Raw genomic sequence first — 21,921 nt, 5'->3', positions numbered from 1 at the left:
TTCTTAAAGAGGTATAAGTTAGCAATTCTGAAACTATGAACTTATTTACTTCTTTGTGGTAAATACATTATACATAATTACAGCCAGGACTCTCACTGTTGCAGTAAGAAGTTATATATTAATAAGAGGAGGCTAAAATAAACCCTGTGATGTTAAATTGAAATCAGAGAGAATGAGTATAAACTTAAGGCTTTTGATACACACACACACACACACACACACACACACACACACAAAGGGAGAGAGAGGGGATGGATAGAGAAATACAGATATATGCACATGTGTGGGTATAATACACTTCCTAGTTCTATCTACTGAGAAGACCTAGAAGTAATGACATCCTAATACCAAAGAGCATACCTAGCACGTAGATCTTGGTTTCTAAATGCCATTCTCCAGTAAAAGAAACCAGGGCCCTTGGAGAAGAGGTTGATTCCAGAGCTGGGGTGAAGAAAGTACAAGATAAGCCTGAAATATCTTGTATCAGAAGTAAAGAAGTGGGCTGGGCATGGTGGCTCACACCTGTAATCCCAGCACTTTGGGAGGCCAAGGCAGGTGGATCACCTGAGGTCACGAGTTTGAGACCAGCCTGGCCAACATAGTGAAACCCCATCTCTACTAAAAATACAAGAATTAGCCGGATGTGGTGGCATGCACCTGTAATTCCAGCTATCTGGGAGGCTGAGGTGGCAGAATTGCTTGAACCCGGGAGGTGCAGGTTGCAGTGAGCCGAGATTTCGCCATTGCACTCCAGCCTGGGTGACAAGAGTGAAACTCCATCTCAAAAAAAATAAATGAAGTAAAGAAGTGCTCATAAAAGGATGGGGGTTTGTCCAAAGCACCCAGGAGCCAAGCTGAAGCCCTCCTAGTAGCCAAAGTTGGAACAATTTGAGCAACAAAATAAACAATGACAGTACACAGAGTAAGATAAATACCCATGACTCCATAATAATATTAACGAGAACAGTCAGCTCTTCTTTGCGGGAGAATTCCACTAATAATGAAAAAAGAATGAAAGAAACAGAAAATAACCATTTGAACACCAGAGTAGTTGTTGCAGGCAAGATCCACTGATGGAGGCTAAAATTCATGAGCAAAAGTTTGAGGATATATTTACATAGTGTCAAATGATCTTCCCCCAAGGTATTTATTTATTAATTACAAAGGAAGAGATAGTAACTTTTCAGTGGAGAAACACAGCAGACACTACTTTAACCAAGTGATCAAAGTTAATGTCACCAGTAGGAGACACACTGACATCATATGAACCCCCTGATAAGAAGTGCTGAGAAGGACCTATTTCTATGGTATTGCTGTCAAAAGACATGACCTATTCCAGTCACAAGAAAACAGACAAAATTGAGCAATTTTCTACAAAATACCTGAGAAGTATTCTTCATAAGTGTCAAGGTTATAAAGGACAAGGAAAGACAGAGGATTTGTCATAGGTTGAAGGAAACTGAGAAAAAACCAACTCATTGCGATATGGGATCCCAGACTGGATCCTGAAACAAAAACAGACACTAGTTGAAACATGGAGACAATTCAAATGAGGTCTGCAGTTTAGTGAATAGGACCGAACCAATGTTAATTTCTTTTTCTTTCTTTCTTTTTTTTTTTTTGAGACAGATTCTTGTTCTGTTGCCCAGGCTGGAGTACAGTGGCGCATCTCGGCTCACTACAACCTTAAGTGATTCTCCTGCCTCAGCCTCCCGAGTAGCTGGGATTACAGGCATGCAACCCCATGTCCAGCTAATTTTTCTGTATTTTTAGTAGAGACAAGGTTTCACCATGTTGGCCAGGATGGTCTCGATCTCCTAACCTCAAGTGATCCACCTGGCCTCAGCCTCCCAAAGTGCTGGGATTACAGGTGTGAGCCACCACACCCAACTCTAATATTGACTTCTTAGTTTGTACAAAACCACCTAACAATTGGTTATGTAAGATGTTAACAATGGGGGAAACTGGCTAAAGACAGGCAATTATGGAACTCTCTGTTTTATTTTTGCAACTTTTCTCTAAGTATAGAATTAGTTGAAGATTTTTAAAAACTTTGTTTAAAGGGCATGGCATATAAGTCCAGATCCCAAAGCTGTCAGAAGAAACAGACCAAAGAGAGGACATGATTTAGTAGGACCAAAACACCACTCTCCAGAAGCAGCCGATCTTGGAGGACAGTCACAGTTAAAAGAAGAGAAGGAAAAGCAGCCAGTAAGGAAATTCATTTGATAGCCTGCCAAAGTCACCATCGTGATTTATTAGAGCAGAGAAATAAGAAGTGACAGCCTGACCCAAAAGTTAAAAGGGGCCATTCAAAAACCTGTTTAACTGCATTAATAAGAATGGACAGTCTGCCCACACAGAACAAATTCTAACATGCTCAAACATATTATAATTTCAAAACTTTATTTTTCACACATAACATAAATGTACAAAAATCACACTTCTATTTAAGTTCTAGCATATGGTGGAAATCTTGCTAGAAGCAGCAGCTTAAATTTGCAGTCTCACGTGAACAAAGAATACTTGGATTAGCAGAGGAAGTTTATAGCGTAAAGATGACACAAAAAACCAGCATGTCACATCTCCTTATCCAGAGTGTTTTCTGATAAGCAGAGCTCCAGGGCTTTCTACGATAGAAGTCTTAGTCATTTATAAAATGAATTATTTTGTCCTAAAAGTAATGAAGTTTCAATATTTTAATTAAGAACTTGGAATTTGTTGGACAATTAAAAATAAACTAAGACTCATACTCTCCCCTCCTCTACTCAAAAAGGTCTAAAAACTGCAGTATCCCATTCGATTAAAAAAAAATTCTCCATTAGCCTGGTAATTGGCCAGTTCAAGATCTCTGTTAACCATACAGTGACAATTGGTGTCAATGATCACTGCAAGATGTAATGAAATCCTGAAGGAACATCTGGGTAAAGAATTAGTTACTAAGCAGTTTCCACAGCTGCTCATGCAGGTGGCTAAGAAGGTCAAGGTGACCACAGCCAGCATGTCTCTTGGCGCCACTCACTCCTCAGGGAGGGAGGGTGCTCCTTGGCTGCTTGCTACAGAGGGTGCTGAGCCCTGGGCCCTGTGATCGTCAGCTTCAAGGCTGTGCACACAGGCACCATCTAGACCCACCACAGCACATCTCCCATGGGCATGGGCTGGGGAACCAGCACTATTATGCTGATAATAATATTGTTTGCCGTGCTTTGAGCAGAAATGGTCTTGCGCTTTGACTCATGAAATCTTGCCTACTTTTGGCAGGCAGGCAGGTTTACTCCTGGTCATCTCTAGTGAGTGTGGGATTCTTCTCTGCCCCTAACAGAATGCTCCTCTCTTGCTTCCCACATCCTCCCCAAGTATAGCTTTGGCTGCCCTTCTTGTGCCTCCCATGCACCGCTATCACCATTCACCTCATGACAGCTACCAAGGGTTCCTGAAAGACCTGAAACTCCATCTGGTTTCCACTCACATTCAGCTGGCTCACTCTCCTCTAGTTTGGATAAAAGCTTTTTGGTTTTGGACAACGTTTTAATATATGACTACAGCTGAACCTTGAACAACATGGGTTTGAACTGCGTGGGTCCACTTACATGCAGATTTTTTTTAACGAAACACAGATCCAAAATACAGTATTTGCAGAATTTAAAACCCACCTATATGGAGAGCCAATTTTCATACAGGCAGGTTCTGAAGGGCCAACTGTGGGACTTCAGTATGCAAATTCTGGTATATTTGGGGATCCTAGAACTAATCCCCAATCTATACCAAGGGAAAACTGTATTTTAGTTTAGTATCATATGACTTAAATTTAATTTTAAATATTAAAATGTCAGTTTAGGGCTGGATGCGGTGGCTCACACCTGTAACCCCAGCACTTTGGGAGGCCAAGGTGGGTGGATCACCTGAGGTCAGGAGCTCGAGACCAGCCTGGCCAACCTGGTGAATCCCCATCTCTACTAAAAATTAGCCAGGCTTAGTGGCAGGCGCCTGTAGTCCCAGCTATTTGGGAGGCTGAGGCAGGAGAATCACTTTAATGTGGGAGGTGAAAAAAAAAAATCTCCATGATTTTTATACTGATTATATGTTGAAATAATTTGGATACACTGGGTTAAATATTAATTTCACCTGTTTCTTTTATTGTTCCCAATTTTTTTTTTTTTAAAGACAGAGTCTCACTTTGTCACCCAGCCTGCAGTAAAGTGGCCCAATCTTGGCTCACTGCAACCGCCACCTCCCAGGTTCAAGCGATTCTCCTGCCTCAGCCTCCTGAGTAGCTAGGATTGCAGGAGTGCACCACCATGCCCGGCTAATTTTTGTATTTTTAGTAGAGACAGAGTTTCACCATGTTGGCAAGGCTGGTCTCGAACTCCTGACCTCAAGTGATCTGCCTGCCTCAGCCTCCCAAAGTGTTGGGATTACAGACCTGAACCACCGCACCCAGCCTCACCTGCTTCTTTTTAATTTTTAGTGTAGCTACTAGAAAAGTTTAAATTAGGCTGGGTATGGTAGCTCACATCTATAATCTCAACAGTTTTGAGAGGCTGAGGCAGGAGGATCACTTGAGGCCAGGAGTTCAAGACCAGCCTGGGCAAGAGAGTGAGACCCTAGCTCTAAAAAAATTCTAAAAAATTCGCTGAGCGTGATGATGTAAGCCTATAGTCCTAGCTACTTGGGAGGCTGATGCAGGAGGAATGCTTGAGCCCAGGAGGTCAAGGCCGCAGTGAGCTATAATTGCACCACTGCACTCCAGCCTGGACAACAATATGAGATCCTGTCTCAAAAAACAAACTTAAAAAAAGAAAATTTTAAATTAGCTATGTGGTTCATATTGTATTTCCATTAGATTATGCCAGAGTGGTAATGATGAAAAAGCAAGATTCATTTATCTCAGGAAGAAAATTAGCCTGAGATGATAAATCCAGCAGCCAGCAAGTCTTAATAATTGGCACTTATCTGGTAAGATCACATGAGAATGTTTCTTGAATTTTTTTCATGAAAATCCATCCAACAGCAAAGAATAACTATGTTTAAGAACGTGTCCCCTCTTCTTCAAAAAGGAAAAAGTGGGGCTCTAGACCTATGACTCTAGCCTGAGCTTCTGAAATTAATTCTCTCTCAGAGGCCTATAGTAAATAGCACTTGGTGTACTACAAAGTACCCAAGGATACACTGAAAGAACAGACAGAAACTCCAGGTCTGAACAATGTGGAATTCCTTACATTAGGGAAGGTCATCTGCTATCATGGACACTTCTGCATGAGCTCATCTCTAAGGCATCATGGAACAAAATGGAATATCGGGTCAAGAAAAATGCTCATAAAGGTAACTGCTAACAAACCAACATATACTTCAAAACAAAATACCACTGGATTAAGTCACATGGCATTTAATCATCATGGCTAAGAAGTCATTTACTCCATGGGGAAATTCTTCTCATTTCTTTAAACTGAAAATAGTGATATCCCAAAAGGCAAACCTGTATCATAGTACCTTCCATCTGTTGGGAAACAATTCTCATTTTAGTCTGTTAATTTTAACTTCTACTTTCCCACTCTTCTTTCCAAAGTCAGAAAAAGGAGAAAAATAGGATTATAGAAAAAAGGGATTAAAACAACCCCTCTAATTTTAATATTTAACATAGTGATTCACTTTTCAAGTTCTTCATAACCATTTCCTGGTGATGTTATATATTTCGAATAAAGTGTCCATTAAAATGAAAAAACCTTCGAAGAAATGTAACACTACAGAAATGCTTGTTTTCAATGTATAAACTATCATTACTTGCATTTTCCCCCTAGAAATGAGACAGTGAAATGTGCATAGTTTCAAACTTCTTAATATAAAGCACAAAGCAATTATCTAGAAAAAAAATCTGGCATTTGGACATCACAGATACATTGTGGTGTTTGCCAAGATATTACTAAACTAACACGTAACTTATAAGCTGTGATTCTTTTTTTTTTTTTTTTTTTTTGAGACAGAGTCTCGCACTGTCGCCCAGGCCTGGAGCGCAATGGCGTGATCTCAGCTCACTGCAACCTCTGCCTCCCAGGTTCAAGTAATTCTCCTGCCTCAGCCTCCCGAGTAGCTGAGATTACACCACCACCATGCCTAGCTAATTTTTTGTATTTTTAGTAGAGACAGGGTTTCACTATATTGGTCAGGCTGGTCTTGAACTCCTGACCTCGTGATCTGCCCACTTCAGCCTCCCAAAGTGCTGGGATTACAGGAGTGAGGCACCGCGCCTGGCAACTGTGATTCTTTCTATATGTGAGCTAGGTAGGAAGGAAAGAGAAATGTAGTTCCAAGTACATGATTTTAGGAGAAAATAAACTGTAATACTAAATACGCATTGTTACATATACTCAACCTGACAGTAAAATAAACACCCTCACACCAATTGTTCTCATTTAGTAAGTCTAAAGCACCATATTAAAATGATCTATTCAGGCCAGGCACAGTGGCTCACACCACCACGGTGAAACCCCGTCTCTACTAGAAGTACAAACATTAGACAGACGTGGTGGTACATGCCTGTAATCCCAGCTACTCGGGAGGCTGAGGCAGGAGAACCGCTTGAACCCGGGAGGCAGAGACTGCAGCAAGCCAAGATCACACCACTGCACTCTAGACTCAGTGACAGAGCGAGACTCCATCTCAAAAGAAAAAATAAAATGATCAATTGAAAAACTTCCCTTGTATGCACTTCAATTAATTTTTTTTTTTTTTTTGGCAGCCCTCAGGGGAAGGAAGGACTCTGCAAACTAAATATATCCACTGAGAAACCTCCTCCACCCCATTTCAGGCTGTTCTTAAGGTCTAACACAGGAGTCAGCTAGATGAGGTCTCTGTCACATGTTCTCTTTTTCCCCTCCAAACAATGCTTTAAAAATGGAAAAAACATCCTTAGCTCCCAGGCCTACAAAAATAGGCCAAGGGCCATTGCATTTTCAAGATGAAGTGTCCCTTACAGATAACTAGGGCAAAGCTCCCTTATTTAACAGATGGGGAACCTGAAACCTGAAGGCCAGTGAGAAAAGGCCGCTGGGCCATGATTATACCAGGATACTTGCTATTAAAATGACTACAGAGCCAGGCGCAGTGGCTCATGCCTGTAATCCCAGCACTTTGGGAGGCCAAGGTGGGTGGACTGCTTGAGCCCAGGAATTCAAGAGCAGCCTAGGCAACATGGCAAAACCTCATCTCTACAAAAATTAGCTGGGTGTGATGGCGTGAGCCTGCAGGAAGATCACCTGAGCCTCGGGAGTTTGAAGCTGCAATGAGCCGTGACTGTGCCACTGCACTCTAGCTTGGGCAACAGAGTGAGACCCTGTCAAATAAATAAATAAACATTAAATAAAATAAAATGACTTCAGGACTCATTGGCCCCTGTCTATCTATGCTTATTGTTAGGAAGATACCACTAAAGCCCAGGGAAAACTAGAAACCAAGACAGGCTGCTAAGCGGAAGACATAGCCTATTGTCTATTAGTGCAACAGCAGCTCCAAGAAAGAAGCTGGAGTGATGAAAATCACAGGACGTCCAGTGTGCCGGACGTCATGCTAGATAGTCAAGAGTTATTAATCTATAGAACTTCCCCTAGGCCTTGAAAAATTAGGAAGGCAGACATTAGCCAGGGAAAAACATTACATTTAAAGCAGTATCACAGGCAAAGCCAAGAGGGAATCACCATATCATATCACCTGCTGCACCTCAGTAGAGCAGAGGAGCTGCAGAGAAAACAGAGTAAGGGTGGAGTGAGTGAGCTCTGCACCAGGGTTCTCATCTTAGCTCCTGTATTTACTGGCATGTGATGGTACTGGCTTCGTGTTGTTGCTGTAACAAATAATGGCAGACACACAGATGTATTTTAAAGTTCTGGATGTCAAAAGTCCAAAATGAGTCTCACTAGGCTAAAATCAACCCTGGCCTGTTAGCAAGTCACGTTCCTTTGGGAGGCTCTGGGGGAGAATTCTTGACTTTTCCAGCTCCAGAGGTTACCCACATCCCTTGGTTTGTGGCCCTTTCCTCCTTCAAAGCCAGTGACAACCAGACTGTCCGTCTCACATTACACTCTGCTATTTTGCCTCCAATTTTGATTCTTAAGAATCCTTCTGATTACACTGAGCCCACCCCAGTAACACAGGATAACCTCAGTGTCAGCTGATTAGCAATCGAATTCTATTTGCTACCTTAATTCCCCCTTGCCATGTATATAACCTATTCGCAGGTTCTACTGAGTAAGAAGCAGAGCTTTTTAAGGAGCCCTTATGAGCCCTGCCTACCACACTAACCCTGAGCCAGTTAGCAACCCCTCAGAGCTTCAGTTTCTCCATCTGTGAAACTGGAATAAACACTTCCTACTTCAAAGGGTGACAGTGAAGACTGTGTCATTCAGGTAAAGTGCCTGGCTCATGGAAGTGCTCAGTCAAGTATCAGCTTATCTGGTTCAACTGTATATAAAAGATGGCCAAGGACAGACCAGAACTGGGCTTGTCTGCACGGAGCTGTTTGACTGTAAGTTTGTGACTTTATTATGTGATCCCTAAGATTATTTTCTAAGATTGTAATGCTTCTAGTTCTTTATCTAGGAGTCTTATCAACTTCCAAACATGAAAAAAACAAACTTGGAGAAATAGGATCAACACCCACACCAATACTCTAAAAGAGTCAATTTAAAAGGGTAGAAAATATCACTACATAATTAGAAAGTGAAGGTGCAATTTTTCAAATACCTGGGATCGAGGGATCAAAATCTCTCTGAATGAACACTAAATTTGGCTCTGAGCTTCCTGAAGCCAAGGCACAAATGGACACACTTGTTGCTTTCCCCAGCCCCATCAACCTTCCACTCTGCATGCGGTTTCTTCCATACTTAGCTGCAGGCTGAGCCTCCCACCCCCAGCACCCATCTCCACTGAGCCATCTTCCCGTCTCTACCTAAGGAAGGCTGTCACAGACCCATCACTAAATTCTCATTGTGAGCAACCCTACTTCTTGGCCACACTGGCTGGTGGCTCCTGCTGATGGCAGGAAATGAGGTACATTCATCATTATAGCTATATCACATACCAGATCCTCAAATGGTTGTTGAATTATTTAATAAGAAATCGTACTTCTGATTCTAACCTCGCGTGCTGAGAGGATCTTTTCTGGCCTTAGTTCTTATTTATAAGACTTAAGAAATAAGTCATTGTGGGGCACAGCGGCTCACCCCTTTAACCACAGCACTTCTGGAGGCTGAGGTGGCTGGACTGCTTGAACCCAGGAGTTCAAGATCAGCCAGGACAACATGGTGAAACTACATCTCTACAAAAAAAATAGAAAAATTTGGCCAGGAGTGGTGGATGCCTGTAATCCCAGCCCTTTGGGAGGCTGAGGTGGTTGGATCACCTGAGGTCGGGAGTTCAAGACCAGCCTGACCAACATGGAGAAACCCCATTTCTACTTAAAACAGACACACACACACACACACACACACACACACAGAGAAATCAGTTGGGCATGGTGGTGCATGCCTATAAATCCCAGCTACTTGGGAGGCAGAAGAATCGCTTGAACCCAGGAGGCGGAGGTTGCGGTGAGCCAAGATCGTGCCATTGCACTCCAGCCTGGGCAACAAGAGTGAAACTCTGTCTCAGGAAAAAAAAAAAAAAAAATTGCCAGGTTGCCAGGCATGGTGGTGCATGCCTGTAGTCCCAGCTCCTTGGGGGGCTGAGGTAGGAGGATCACCTGAGCCTGGGGAGGTTGAGGCTGCAGTGAGCCATGATTGTGCACTCCAGCCTGGGCACAGAGTGAGACTCTGTCTCAAAAAAAAAAAAAAGAAATCATAATGGAAATAAAAGCATCTCTCGGCCGGGCGCGGTGGCTCACGCCTGTAATCCCAGCACTTTGGGAGGCCGAGGCGGGCGGATCATGAGGTCAGGAGATCGAGACCATCCTGGCTAACATGGTGAAACCCCGTCTCTACTAAAAATACCAAAAAATTAGCCGGGCGTGGTGGCGGGCGCCTGTAGTCCCAGCTACTCGGGAGGCTGAGGCAGGAGAATGGCGTGAACCCAGGAGGCGGAGCTTGCAGTGAGCGGAGATCGCGCCACTGCACTCCAGGCTGGGTGACAGAGCGAGACTCCGTCTCAAAAAAAAAAAAAAAAAAAAAAAGCATCTCTCACAAAATATACAAGGATTCCTTTGCTAAAATAATGTCAACTGAGTTAAACAGTCAGTTTTAGGTGTGGGGACATAAAGTATGGAATTTTTTTTCCTTTTTTTTGAGACAGAGTTTTGCTCTTGTTGCCTAGACTAGAGTGCAATGGCATGATTTTGGCTCACTGCAACCTCCACCTCCCAGGTTCAAGCGATTCTCCTGTCTCAGCCTCCCAAGCAGCTAGGATTACAGGCATGCACCACCATGCCTGCCTATTTTTGTATTTTTAGTAAACATCGGGTTTCTCCGTGTTGGTCAGACTGGTCTAAAACCCCTACCTCAGGTGATCAGTCCGCCTTGGCCTCCCAAAGTGCTGGGATTACAGGTATGAGCCACAGCGCCCGGCCCAAAGTATGGAATTTTTAATATGTTTATTCTAATCTATATTAGTCAGTACCCAGAAGGGTCTCAATGCAGGCAGATAGTTAGAAAAAGGTCTCCCCCATGAGTGAGTATAGTGACAACAAATGAAATTACCCAAGAAAAAAAAAACGATCCTAGAACCCATTCCATTTGCCGAGAACTGTTAAACTCAATGTCTGGTCCAAAGACCCAAGAGTTAGGCCCAAAAACCTGAGAAAATAAAGCAATCTCCAAGCCATCCTTGCTTGTCAGTCCCTTGTTTTTTCAATGCCTTTTAAAATGTCCCATACTGAGCAAGAAAACCCTATCCTTCAGATTTTTTTTTTTTTTGAGACAAGGTCTCACTTTCGTCACCCAGGCCAGAAAGCAGTGGCATGATCTCAGCTCACTGCAGCCCTGACTTCCTAGGTTCAAACCATCCTCCCACCTCAGCCCCTAAGTAGCTGCCACTACAGGCTAATTTTTAGTATTTTTTGTAGAGACGGGGTTTCGCCATGTTGCGAAAGGTTGGTCTCAAACTCCTGAGCTCAAGAGATCCACCTGCCTCAGTCTCGCAAAGTGCTAGGATTACAGGCGTGAGCCACCGTGCCCCGCCAAGATCTTTTGATGCTGTATAAAATCTCACAATCTGGCCGCGCTCGGTGGCTCACGCCTGTAACTCCAGCACTTTGGGAGGCCGAGGGGGGCGGATCACGAGGTCGGGGATCAAGACGATGCTGGCGAAAACGGTGAAACCCCGTCTCTACTAAAAAATACAAAACATTAGCCGGGCGTGGTGGCGGGCGCCTGTAGTCCCAGCTACTCGGGAAGGTGAGGCAGGAAAATGGCATGAACCCGGGAGGCGGAGGCTGCAGTGAGCCGAGATCGCGCGGCTGCACTCCAGCCTGGGCGACAAAGCAAGACTCCGTCTCAAAAAAAAAAAAAAAAATCTCCAATCTGACAGAACAATACTCCAGAAAAGCTTTCTTCGCTTGGAGGAGGGCACTTTTTATGTGTAGCGACTCAGTTCTACAAGCAAATCTCGGCAGCATCAGACGCCACCTGGTGGAGTACAGGGACACTACGCTGGAATCAAAGTTCTTCCTCCATTTAATACCTTTCCTCTAAAACACTATTTCCCAAAGGGAGTTCCTTAGAAAACTAATGATACTAATGCTACAAGGTTTCCTCATCAACTGAGTTTAGGAATTCCCAAAGGTGGTAGAAGGGAGTGGAAACAATATTTTGGTTAATAGTTTAGTGTGGCCGGGCGTGGTGGCTCACGCCTGTAATCCCAGCACTTTGGGAGGCCAAAGCGGGAGGATTGCCTGAGCTCAGGAGTTCCAGACCAGCCTGGGCAACACAGTGAAACCCCGTCTCTACTAAAATACACAAAAATCAGCCAGGCCTAGTGGCGTGTGCCTGTAGTCCCAGCTACTCGAGAAGCTGAGGCAGGAGAATTGCTTGAACCCGGGAGGCGGAGGTTAGCAGTGAGCAGAGAACGGGTGTCTCAACAACAAAACAAAACAAAACAAAAAAATAGTTTAGTGTATTTCCAAGATGGTATTTAGGTACCATGTGAATTTCAATTTGATCTCTACAAAAAAAAATTGTTGTAACTTGCTGGTGTCTTGGCGCACACCTGTACTTCTAGCTACTCAGAAGGCTGAGGCAGAATCTGATTGCTTGAGCCCATGAGTTCAAGGTTACCACTGCGTTCCAGCCTGGGCAACAAAGTGAGACCCTGTCTCGGCGAAAAAAAAAAAAAAAAAAGAATGAACCAGGCAGGGAAATTCCTACACTATGGTCTATTGAGCCTGAAGGGCCAGGCACAAGAAGTGGAGAAGGTGGTGAGAGGGTATCCAAAGTGACATTTAAAAATCCCGTAGCTAAAATCTTTCTCACGCGTCCTTTACCAGTCATTCATTCACCAAGCACGGTGTGGAGTTGTAGGAGCAACAAAACAAAACCCTGCCGTCAAGGTCCTCAGTAAATATTATCTGAAAAATTAGCTCCTATTCTGGTGGCAGAGAGATTCAGTCCATTGGACAGGGAGAAAACCATGCGTTACAAACAGAAGCAGGTAGGAGGTGCATGGGAAAGGGGAAGAGAAAGACTGGGCCTGCTGGTCAGTCAATGACATCATTTCTTGTGTGGATGTTTTCACTAGAATAGGTAAAATACTTATCTGAGGTGCTTTCAGCCAGATGGCTTAGTTTCTAATTAAGGTATAAAGACTATTATTTTACTTGCACGCAAAGTATTTCTTCACTCGCTTTATTACTTTACTCACACACAAAGTATTTCATGATTTGACCTTATAAAATAAGGATTTATATACTTACCTCGACCCTCCCCAAATTTAAAGATAAACAAACGCAAACACAGTAAGGTTAAATATTTTGTTCCAAGTTTACAGACCTCACCAGGAGCAGACAAAGGGTAAGGACCAGGCATTGCTGGCTCCCAGCCCACTGCTTTTCTCCCTAGACTGCACTGCAAGTCCTTTTGTAGATCAGATGAAAAATGGGGTCAAAATTTGCTGCAAATCTTCTCTTCTAAAAAAGCCACTGAATTATAGCAGAATATGACAAAATGTTACCAGAACACATTTTTACAGCAAATAATGAAATAATCATCAGATTTTTAAAAATCAAGCAAGCAACTTCAGAATATGACCCCTCTACCAAATTTTCTTTTGGCAATAAAGTAGCCTCTCTGCCAAGATCAAATGTAAAAATGTTACAAGAGGAACAGGCTTTGCAGTCCTGGAGGAGTAAAGAAGTACAAGAGAGCTGATTTCCTCCAGGCTTTTGAAACATACACAAAGATTGCAAGCCCACAATTAATCATCTAGCACTGTGAAATGATTAAACATTAATGAGAGATATGTAAGACCTACTATAAAAAATTAAAAGGAAGTTTTGAATAAATGAATAATCATGCTGTGAACCTAGAAAGGAAAGCTAAATGTTATGAACATGTCAATTATCTTCAAGTCAATTTATATATTTAACATAATTTCAACAAAATTCCAGCCAAAGGCACGGATGGACATAAAAGAATATTCCACAAAACACAAGAACTACAAGAAGTCCAGACTTGACCAAGTAATAACAATTTACAAAGTAAGAACTTAGATTATGTTTACTCAGACAAAAAAAGGTATCCAGACCAAAAGAAATCACAGAAATAGACCCAAATCCATGGAAAAATATGTTCTGTAGTTAAAGCAGGCATCATCAAGATTAGAAAGAAAGGAAACATCATTTTATAAATGAGAGAGGGAAAAATCAACTGTGCTCTATATTTTAAGCCAAAGTAAAGCCAGGGAGCATAAAGTGCTAAATAATTTTTAAATTTAAAAAAGAAGAAAATAAACTAATATAGTCATCAGATTTTCAGAAAAAAAAAAAAAGCAAGAAAAACTAACCAGAAGGCCAGGCACAGTGGCTTATGCCTGTAATCCCAGCACTTTAGGAGGCTGAGGCAGGTGGATCACTTGAGGTCAGGAGTTTGAGACCAGCCTGGCCAACATGGCAAAAAGCTGTCTGTATTAACGATACAAAAATTAGGCGGGCATGGTAGTGGGCGCAGTAGTGGGCGCCTGTAGTCCTAGCTACTTAGGAGGCTGAGGCATGAGAATCCCTTGAACCTGGGCGGAGGTTGCAGTGAGCTGAGATCACGCCACTGCACTCCAGCCTGGGCAAAAGAGCGAGACTCCAAATCAAAAAAAAGAACCAGAGATTTAACTTTTTTTAAAGAAAATACGAAAGCACTACATAAATAATAACAGAAGTAAAAAAGGCTAACACAGGCTGGGCGCAGTGGCTCACGCCTGTAATCCCAGCACTTTGGGAGGCCGAGGCGGGCGGACCATGAGGTCAGGAGTTCAAGAACAGCCTGGCCAACATGGTGAAACCCCGTCTCTACTAAAAATACAAAAAATAAGCTGGGCATGGTGGCAGGCGCCTGTAATCCCAGCTACTCGGGAGGCTGAGGCAGGAGAATCACCTGAACCTCGGAGGCAGAGGTTGCAGTGAGCAGAGATTTCGCCACTGCACTCCAGCCTGAACGACAGAGAGACTCTGTCTCAAAAAAAAAAAAAGAAAGGCTAATACAATAATGGACAGAAATATGCACAAGAGTTCCTGTCCACAACACCTTAACAGGTGGACCAAGGTAAACTGACAGATCAGCACTGAGGCCGGGCCCTGGAGAAAAAAGGAAACAGTTAAAACAACAAGAGAAGGCAGTTACTATTACAGTGCTGAGGTGGTAAGTGAATTTCCTTTCTTTTAATGTGTAAAAATAGCAAATGTTTGACAAGTTGCGTTAAGTGGGGGGTAAAGGACCACAGAACCCGATCTTATAACCCAAGCCTCGCATGCTGGGGGCCAGGAATAAGCTCTCCTCACAGCACACCCTACAGCCCTGTGATGCTTCAGACATGGTACGCTCGCAAATTATTTATGCACTGATGACCAGCTAGCTTCAAAAAACAAATGTAGAACTTTGAAGTGGCCTGGCTATTTCTAAGACAATTTAAAAAAAAATCATTAAGGCAGAGGAAAGGCATGTGTATTGTATAAATGCTGGTAGCCTGCTGAACCAAGGCATCTGCTTTCTACTACAACAGTCTAAACACTTCTTCAGTTCAGTTCTCTATAACTAAATGTTATATGTGTCAAATGTTTCTCCAGCCTTGATTTGTATATACAGTCTAAACATGACATTGACCTAGAATTTAATTTGAAACTGTATCTTTTTTTTTTAAATGTGCATGTGTTTCTCCTACCTCTTACTGCACATCTGCTGTTAATAATAAGGAAAACACCATTTGACTTCAGGGTAGAAGAAAGGGAGAAAAACCCCAGATGCCCAAGGCAAGATTTACTTTAGGGAATCCTTCATAGTGCACATATTACAGAAAATCATCATTTCCAATTGTGTGAATTTAGCCACAAAAAAATGGGGTGAAAAGGATTAATTAGAATTAATTAATTAATTAATTAATCTCAGCTCCGGCAAACTTGCATATGCAACAGAATTTTACAAGATCCAACCAGAATCACAGGATAGGGAAGAGATGTAGAGAAAGTAAATCAGACCACATTTATTATGAAAACAACTAGCACATAAACTTGTCAAAATTAGTGATTTGACCAAGGAGGTTCATTTTGTACCTTTGAGTAATTTTTAACCATTTATCCCTTTCAACCTTATTTTATATCTATTTTATCACTATTTACCCTTCTTTTGCTGAAAGAAAGGAGAAAAAGGCTGCTGCCTCGTATTAGAAGGGTATTCCTAAAAGGAACACCTTTTTAGAAACCTCTGAATGAAAAAATAATTTAAGATGAGTAATGTATTTCTAATACGGCATAGCAGCACACAATATAAGCCAATCAAATAACAAAACATGCTTCTACGACCTTGAAATGGCCTCTTCAGCTCACAAGCTTGAATGCTACCATCACTTTAGTGAATGACTCTAGGTTACCCTTTTATATAGTCTTCATTAAGGTCTGTCTTCTGTGAAGGGCTTTATTTAATTTTCCATGAAGAGCTTTGAATGGATGCTTCTTAAGCTTATTTAAGTTGGCAGTATTTTGTTTCCAAAGTTCAAATTTCCATTTGCTAAGTCTGCTTAGTCACTTGAAACTGTGCAGCTCAAAGTCTTTCAATTAGACAGACATACTTATATGACAGCTTTTCTCCCCCTATGTCTCCCAGACAAACAATGTGAATATAGTAGATTCTCTGTCCATAAAACCTTCAAGGTATATATTAAAATTGCCAGTCATATAATTGTTTCACATATACTGTTTTAATATTCCAAAAATAAAAATAATAAAAGAATAGTTACATATTTTTGGTTGATCTCCTGGGGGAAGGTAATAGGGTCATTAATGTGATCACTTGCTTGGCAAAGACTGACTGAGACCCTGCTTTGTGCCAGGCTATACAGAAAGAACACTAACATGAGGAACATGGTCCCTACCCTCAGAAATCTTACAGTCTAGGGAAAAAGACATTAAATAAATCATCTTGTAACCACACACATAAATGCAAACTGTGTTAAGTGCTACAAAAGAAACAACAGGGTACCCAAGTTAGACTGGGGTAGTGGTTTCAGTTATTTAATTGTGGAAGCGATATTTGGGCTGGGCCCTGACAGGTGGAGAACTGAGCCCTAGGGGTGGAGGCATATTCCAGGAAGAAGGACTAGCATGTGCAAAGGCCACAGTCTGAGGAAGGAGAAGCGAGTGGATACCAGTTATGTGTCCACTGGTCTGGTCCAGGTGTGGGTGAAAGGGCGCAGACTGGAGTGGTAACAAACGGGATGGAGACAAGCGAGCAGATGAGAATGGATCTGACACAACTGACAAGCTGTGGAGTCAGGACTGAGAGAGAGCATACAACAACATAAAACAATTGGGAGAATATGACCTTTCACTTAAAAACCAGGACACCAAACAATATACAATTCAACTAAGTCAAAGAAAAATACAGATGTGAGAAGCTGGCAGTAGCCTATGCTGTAATGTGGCATGCGTTTTATATCTATAAAAATACTTCTCAAAAGAAATGTATTGCTAAATTACAACCTATCTGACAGATAAAATAACCACTAAAAATGCTGACCAAAACTTTTAACTATACACACAAAAAAAGATTATGATGTAATAATTTTTTTTTTTTTTTTTTTTTGAGACAGAGTCTCGCTCTGTCACCCAGGCTGGAGTGCAATGGCATGATCTTGGCTCACTGCAACCTCCGCCTCCCGGGTTCAATCGATTCTCCTGCCTCAGCCTCCCAAGTAGCTGGGACTACAAGCACGTGCCACCATGTCTGGCTAATTTTTGTATTTTTAGTAGAGACGGGGTTTCGTCATGTTGGCCAGACTGTTCTCGAACTCCTGACCTCAGGTGATCCACCCGCCTTGACCTTCCAAAGTGCTGGGATTACAGGCGTGAGCCACCGTGCCCGACATTCATATCATATATATATATATATATATGGTTTTTTCTTTTTGAGACAGGATCTCACTCTGTCCCCCAGGCTGGAGTGCAGTGGTGCAGTGGTGCGATCTCGTTTTACTGCAACCTCTGCCTCCTGCGTTGAAGCGAGTCTCCCACCTCAGCCTCCCAACTAGCTGGGATTACAGGTGTGTACCACCACACCTGCCTAATTTTTGTATTCCTTGTAGAGACGGAGTTTTGCCATGTTGGCCAGGCTGGTCTCAAACTCCTGGACTCAAGCAATCCACCTGCCTCAGCCTCCCAAAGTGCTGGGACTACAGGCATGAGCCACTGCGCCCAGCCTCAAGCTATATTTTTAAAAAGCAAAACATTTGAGAGACTATATGTGAAACAGAACAGTATTTCCTGTTTGCTAATGATGGAACATTAAACAATGTAATTATTAAAAATATACTGACGGCTGGGCACAGTGGCTCATGCCTGTAATCCCAGCACTTTGGGAACCGAGGCAGGTGGATCACCTGAGGTCAGGAGTTCGAGACCAGCCTGGCCAACGTGGCAAAACCCCTTATCTACTAAAAATACAAAAATTAGCCAGGCATGGCAGCAGGCGCCTATGTAATTCCAGCTACTCAGGAGGCTGAGGCAGGAGAATCGCTTGAACCCGGGAGGCAGATTCCAGTGAGCCAAGATCACGCCACTGCACTCCAGCCTGGGCGGCAGGGCGAGACTCCATCTAAAAAAAAATAAAATAAATAAAAATACGTTGAGAAAAGGAATCAAGCAAATTAGAATATATATTCATAATAACACATGGAAAAGATGTAAATAACAATTCTACTGAAGTAACAATGTCTTAATATGAATCATTTTTTACCTTTCTTTAATGAATGTAATGCTGAGGTGAAGAAGGTCAAATAACCAGGAGGCTGGGGTGAGCCACTGAACTCAAAGTACCCGAGTACTCCAGGCTGCAGGAAAAAGAGCAGAATTAGGTAACTGAGGCACTGTCAGCCACAGTGTAATGGAGGATATTTTAAAGCAAGACATATTACAATTTGACAATTAATGCATCTTGTTGCCTTTCATTTTTTCAAAAAGCCTAAGCACATGATAAAAATTTCACGTTGGGGTTGAACATCCCCTCCATTTAAACAACAAACAGGGTAAGGGATGGAGTTGCAGTTGCAGTAGCTTTGACAGGATTGCACAGTGGTCATTCAGGGACATTCAAAGCTGAAATTTCCTTCTGTCCCCATGAGTAGGTCTTTCCACACCCTGTTTGTTGACAGTACAATTCTCCCAGGCTCAAAACTTCATCAGTAAGTTATGTCCTCAATCACTTTTAACAACTCCGGACAAGCAATGGCAATAATTTTCTTTTAACCTTTCTTAAGTTTCTTCTTGAATCTCTGTCTCTCATTGACTCCAAACATACCTTCACACTTTGCTGGAAATCAGGGTTAATCTTCACCTGTAATCAAGCCCCTTCAACAGGAAACAAACCATAGAACCCCCCCAAAACCCAGCATTCCACAGTGGCAACTCTCCTTTCCCTCAGATCTGCAGAGGACCCACCTCCGGCCCTCTGGCTCCTCCATCCTACACATTCATTTCCACCTGCTCATTCCACTTCTCTAAGCTGGGCGTAGAACGCCCCTTCATTCTGCCAAACCAATTAACTGTCCCCTACTAGATATGTTCTGCCTTCCTGTTTACAATCACTTCTTCCTTCTTGGAAGGCCCTGTGGCACTCATTCAGTCAGGTTTTGTTCTGTAATAATCGTATCTGTCTTAAAAGTCAAATTTTGAGATCCCTGAGCAAAGAGTGCTGGACTTGGAGTCAGAAGACCTAAGCTCAAGTCTGAGATCTAGTGGCTGAATGAACAGCCTCGGGAGAACCCTTCAATATGAAACCTCAGTTGCCTGATGTGGAAATAGGAACAATTCTTCACAGGGTTAGGCAAAGAGCAAGCCTGATGAACCATAAAGCACTAGGCAAATGAAAAGAATCCTTTTGAGCCCAAAAGCACTTGGCACTACACTCTATATTATTAGTAAGTCATTGTGGAAATGAACTTGATCATTGAAACAAAATTGCATCCAAAATTTGGTGGAAATTTAATCTGTTGGTAAAGTTTAAAATCAATGTTATAAAAAAGAGGAAAATTTTGATCTGTAGTGGAATATACTATCTTTCCAATCTAAACCACTTGCTTGTTGTAAGATTCGACTGTAAATGCATCAATTGGTTTTCATTCTGATAGAAACTTAACATCTAGGCTGGGGGCAGTAGCTCACACTTGTAATCCCAGCACTTTGGGAGACCTAGGAGGGAGGATCATTTGAGGTCAGGAGTTCAAGACCAGTCTGGTCAACATGGTAAAACTCTGTCTCTATTAAAAAATACAAAAATTAGCCAGGTGTGGTGGTACATGCCTGTAGTCCCAAATACTCGGAAAGCTGAGGCAAGAGAATTCCTTGAAACCAGGGGGCAGAGGCTGCAGTGAGCTGAGATCATGCCCCTGCACTCCAGCAGGTGGGGGACAGAGCAAGAATCCATCTCAAAAAAAAAGGAAAAAAAGAAAAAAAAAAAGAAACAGAGTCTCACTCTGTTGCCCTGGCTCACGCCTGTAATCCCAGCACTTTGGGAGGCAGAGGCGGGTGGATCACTTGAGGTCGGGAATTCAAGACCAGCCTGGCCGACATGGTGGAACCCTGTCTCTACTGAAAATAAAAAAATTAGCCAGCCATGGTGGTGCACGCCTGTAATTCCAGCTACTCAGGAGGCTGAGGCACAAGAATTGCTTGAACCAGGGAGGTAGAGGTTGCAGTGAGCCAAGATCGTGCCACTGCATTCCAGCCTGGGCAACAGGGCAAGACTCCATCTCAAAAAAAAAAAAAAAAAAACCACAAAGCTGTGAACTAACCGAAACAGTACCTATGTGCACAACATTCAGAGTAGAATTTTACAAACAATATGACAATGTTGGGTACCAGCATTCTACAATTCTGTCAAAATGCTCATGTTTTCTGTCATCTGGCAATTTTACTTAACTCTCTTCTTCCCCCTAAAAGATTCCCGAGCCTTTCCCCATCCCATCTAAATTTAAAACGATTTTGTTACCAAGCTGTTAGGAATAAATGAATGAATGTATGCTAAATAAGTGTTCTTAAATGGATACAGAAATTCATGAAAAGATTCTTAAAATATTTTGCCTGCAGATAGAAGAGTTTGAAATAATAATACTGTTAGCATTTGGTGAGTAAATTATAAAGTACAAGTCAAATGAATCTGTCAAGTGCTTTAAAAAATAAAAAAGAGGCCAGCAGCACTCACGCCTGTAATCCCCTCAGATCACTTGAGGCCAGGAGTTTAAGACCACCCTTGGCCAGCCTGGTGAAATCCCATCTCTACTAAAAACACAAAAATTAGTCAGGCGTGATGGTGGGCACCTGTAGTTGCAGCTACTTGGGAGGCTGAGGCAGGAGAATTGCTTGAACCTGGGAGGTGGAGGTTACAGTGAGCAGAGATCGCACCACTGCACTCCACCCTGGGCAAGAGAGAGAGACTCTGTCTCAAAAAAACAATCAAACAAACAAATAAATAAGAAGGCAAACACTATTGATGTAGAAGCTACCAATACCTAACACAAATGATGTCCAAACAATACTGAAATTAGAGGAGCCAGAAAATTAGTCACTGAAAATTAAATGACTATTGCTCAGTCCTATTCCCTTTCCAATCAACTTAATGTCCACTGAAATAAAAATGACACCGGCCAGGTGTGGTGGCTTATGTCTATAATCCCAGGACTTTTGGGGGCTGAGATGGGAGGATCACCTGACCTCAGGAGTTCCAAACCAGCCTGGGCAACATGGCAAGACCTCATCTCTATAAAATAAAAATAAAAATGACACTGGTTCTGTTAGTATACGTTGTCCACAGTAATCGACTTCATTTTCCTCTCTGTATTTACATTGGCAGGAAGAACATTCGAGGAAGAGGGATTCCACAACTGGAGTAACTGAAGTAAGTAGAATTTCTTTTTCTCTTTTTTGGAGACAGTCTTTCTCTGTCGCCAAGGCTGGAGTGCAGTGGCGTGATCTCTGCTCACTGCAACCTCTGACTCACAGGTTAAAGCAATTCTCCTGCCTCAGCCTCCCGAGTAGCTGGGATTACAGGCGCCCGCCACCACATCCGGCTAATTTTTTGTATTTTTAGTAGAGACGAGGTTTCACCATGTTGGCCAGGCTGGTCTTAAACTCCTGACCTCATGATCTGCCCCCCTCGGCCTCCCAAAGTACTGGGATTACAGGTGTGAGCCACGGGGCCCAGTCAAATTTCTTAACATGGTTTGCAAGAAAATTATACAGAGCTCTTAATC

General features: G+C 42.5%; 1 protein-coding gene across 3 annotated transcripts in view; it reads right to left on the bottom strand.

Annotated features, from left to right (window-relative positions):
- The window catches only part of LOC101135984 (thioredoxin domain-containing protein 11), a 64,107-nt gene that overhangs the window by 24,241 nt on the left and 17,945 nt on the right, over nt 1–21,921 (bottom strand). For 2 of the 3 annotated variants that reach the window (XM_004057212.5, XM_063700073.1), the window contains one exon: nt 18,411–18,504. In XM_004057212.5, the coding sequence (XP_004057260.5) occupies nt 18,411–18,504 (94 nt within the window). Of the gene's footprint in view, nt 1–360; nt 442–18,410; nt 18,505–21,921 lie in introns of all 3 variants that reach the window. The other variant, XM_004057213.5, reaches the window with a different exon arrangement.

This window comes from Gorilla gorilla, chromosome 18, assembly GCF_029281585.2.
Source record: "Gorilla gorilla gorilla isolate KB3781 chromosome 18, NHGRI_mGorGor1-v2.1_pri, whole genome shotgun sequence".
Lineage (NCBI taxonomy): Eukaryota > Metazoa > Chordata > Mammalia > Primates > Hominidae > Gorilla > Gorilla gorilla.
Note: the sequence above shows the minus strand (reverse complement) of the source record. Positions and strands in the feature narration are given on the sequence as shown.